This window comes from Alligator sinensis, unplaced genomic scaffold (assembly GCF_000455745.1).
Source record: "Alligator sinensis unplaced genomic scaffold, ASM45574v1 scaffold155_1, whole genome shotgun sequence".
NCBI lineage: Eukaryota > Metazoa > Chordata > Crocodylia > Alligatoridae > Alligator > Alligator sinensis.
The window spans coordinates 402,293-405,230 of NW_005842877.1; the positions used below are offsets into that span (position 1 = coordinate 402,293).

General features: G+C 53.8%; 1 protein-coding gene across 1 annotated transcript in view; it reads left to right on the forward strand.

Annotated features, from left to right (window-relative positions):
- Window positions 1-2,938, forward strand: part of FNBP4 (formin binding protein 4) — a 25,806-nt gene that overhangs the window by 5,657 nt on the left and 17,211 nt on the right. The window contains exons 3-6 of the mRNA XM_025192009.1: window positions 882-1,018; window positions 1,355-1,547; window positions 2,677-2,824; window positions 2,932-2,938. The exon at window positions 2,932-2,938 is cut by the window's right edge and continues 114 nt beyond it. Of these exons, the coding sequence (XP_025047794.1) occupies window positions 882-1,018; window positions 1,355-1,547; window positions 2,677-2,824; window positions 2,932-2,938 (485 nt within the window). The remainder of the gene's footprint in view (window positions 1-881; window positions 1,019-1,354; window positions 1,548-2,676; window positions 2,825-2,931) is intronic.

Below are 2,938 nucleotides of genomic sequence, written 5' to 3' on the forward strand. Positions count from 1 at the left end.
CTCCCCCCCACTGCTGGAAAGAGGCTGGCACAGCCCCTGGCCCCAAGCCTGCAGCCCACCCTGCGCACAAATCCAGGGGGTGCACATGCCCCCCCATGTCTTCCCTGGGCATGAGCGCAGCAGCGGAGAGCCTCCCTACCCTCCTGTGTCCCCTTAGACGAGCTGCCAGTGGCTCTTTCCCACTCCCAGGGTCTCATTCACTGCCCTGGCTGAGCAGCCTCTGCCCCACTCCCTCCCTTCCCATGTCCCTTCCCTCCTCCCTGCCCCTTCTTCCCCTCCCACTCCTTCCTCCCCCCCCCATCCCAGCTTACTGGCAGTAGGCTGCTCTCCAAGCCGCTGAGCTGCATTCCGAGCTGCATTCCTGGCTGCGTGCACGCTGCAATTGAACTCATGCACACAGCATTTATCAGTGACATTATCAAGTACACTGGCCAAAAAAAAAGCCAATTGCCGATAACATTAATTTTCCTTTTATCGGTGTTGATGCAATAAGACACCGATACATCAGCGTACCTCTACTTCCAACCCTAATTTTCTATGATTCTCTGTAAACAGTGGGAAGAATGGGAGCTAATGACAGGGCTGAAGGTTGGAGGAAAGGTGTGATTGCCTTTGAGGTGTATTTGGCCCCAGTTGCCTAAAACCTGAGTTCAGTGCTGTCCATTGCTAAACAACTCTTAATCTGAGGGGCCCAGGTTCAAGTCCCTCTTCTAGATAGAAGACTTTCTCAGGGTGGTTGAATGTATGTATCTTCTGTGAATTTGTTGCATTTTGCAGAGTGCATGCGAGGTTCTTTAATTCCCCTATGCTTGTATACGTGACTGTAACTTGGGCTGTCATAAGCAGAAAGAACCTGTCATTGTTAACCTTTCTCTGCTCAGGTGGCTTATGTTTGCTTGGTGCATATGCTGACAGTGATGATGAAGAAGGTGAGGCGTCTGAGAAGTCCGTGCGCTCTGCAGATGCAAATGGAAATAATTCAACAGACATTGACAGCACACTGGCTAACTTTCTAGCGGTTAGTAAGACTCCTATCTTCCTTAGGTACATCTGGGGGCTGAGAGGGGAGCTGGCTGCAACCAGATGCATCATGCAGCTTTGGATAAGGGAGCTCCCAACATTATGACAAGCTTAAGCTTTTGCAAGGGGAAATGTGCCTGGTTGTGATGTTGCTGGAGTTGGGGAGGGAGGGGGGTCGTTCAGGGCTCCTAGGAGGAAAGTCTGAGAGAACCTAGCAGGGGTTGCCATTTCATCTGTGTGTAGACAAGTCCATTAACTGTCCCATTTGTCCAGATCAGCTGATTTTTCTCATCTGGAGTTTCAATTCATTTGTGAACATTTGTGTTTTTTAAAGGAGATTGATGCCATTACAGCTCCTCCCCAGCCAGCCAAATCCACCACCACTGCCACTTCTGCTCCACCTCCGACCCCTCCCCGCCCAGAGCCCAAGGAATCTTCCTCAGGTCATTCTTCCACAACAGCAAATGGGGCAGCCTCTGCCCAGACAGTGGAGTGGCAATATGATACCCAGTGTTCACTGGCTGGAGGTGAGTGTGCTTACTTAGATCCTATGCCAAAACACCACAATCCTGACCCACACCTGAACATGACATGCCAGGGGCAGACTGCAGTGGAGTCATGAGGGGCCCTGTCCTCCTTGCTGTCAGCAGCTGCATGTGCACCTCCAGGCAGATGGTGGAGGAGGGGCTAGAGTTGCACTGCCCCAGCCCCTTCCCCACCCCGAGCCCCACGGCATGTGTGCAGTTGCTACATAGCTCTGGAGCCCAGCGCAGCTGTTTGCAGCCTGTCAGCCACCTGCTACAGCTGTCCAGAGCCCAGGCTGGCTGTGGCAGGCAGCTGAAAGGCTTCAAACAGCTTCACTGGGCTCCAAAGACATGGCATCAGCTCCCTGCCAGTGGCTCATGCATATGTGCCTCCAGGTAGACAGTGGGGGAGGGACCTGGGGCAGCAGAACTCCAGTCCCCCTCACCCTTCCTGCTGTCCACCCAGTGGTACACATGTACTTGTTGCCAGCTTGGAACCTGGCCAAGGGCTGTGTAGCCTGGTGCAGCTGTTTGCAGTCTCCCACCTGCCTATCACAGCTGGTCTGGGCTCTGGGTAGCTGTAGCAATGCCTTCAGGTGGATGATGGAAGAAAGGAGAAAGTTGTGTTGCCCCAGGCCCCTTCCCCATCATCTGTTCAGCAGCATGCCTGCAGCTGCTGTTTCCATGGAGCCCAACCTGTGCTCCAGAGCCTGGTGCAGCTGTTTGCAGCTGGCTCACCCTTTGGGCAGCTGCTGCCAGCCATGGAGCCCAGGCTGCTTGCAGCAGGGCTTGCAGCCTCTCAGCTGCCTGCTGCAAGGAACCTGGGCTCTGTGGCCAGCAGCAGCTACCCAGAGCCCAGTCTGGCGTGGCATGGCATGCCAAGCAAAATGGTGTCATGTGCCATGCTCTGGCACGGATGCTGGGAGTTGCTGACCCCTGGCCTGCATGCTCACATGTCTTCAAAAGGGTGTTGAAGGCAGCTGAGCAGTGGGAGCTTTGGGAGGGACTTCAGAGATGGGATATAGCTCAGAGTCCTCTTCACAAGGCATGAAGACAAGGTCTTGGCAGCCAGTGCAGGCACACAGGCCTTGGGTACCTGGTTCACTTAAAACCCTTTTGCTTTTTCTTTCAGTGGGAGTGGAGATGGGAGACTGGCAGGAAGTATGGGATGACAACACAGGTTGCTATTATTACTGGAACACTCAAACTAATGAGGTGACCTGGGAACTGCCCCAGTACCTTGCAACACAGGTCCAGGGTCTTCAGCATTATCAGCCCAGGTGAGAACTATAGCAGGCTTGGAGCCAGCTGTCTCTGGAACCCAGAACAGATTGGAGGATTGTGATGCTGTTTGTTGCTAAACGTGCCCTTCACTGTGTGTGTGCTTTCTTTCC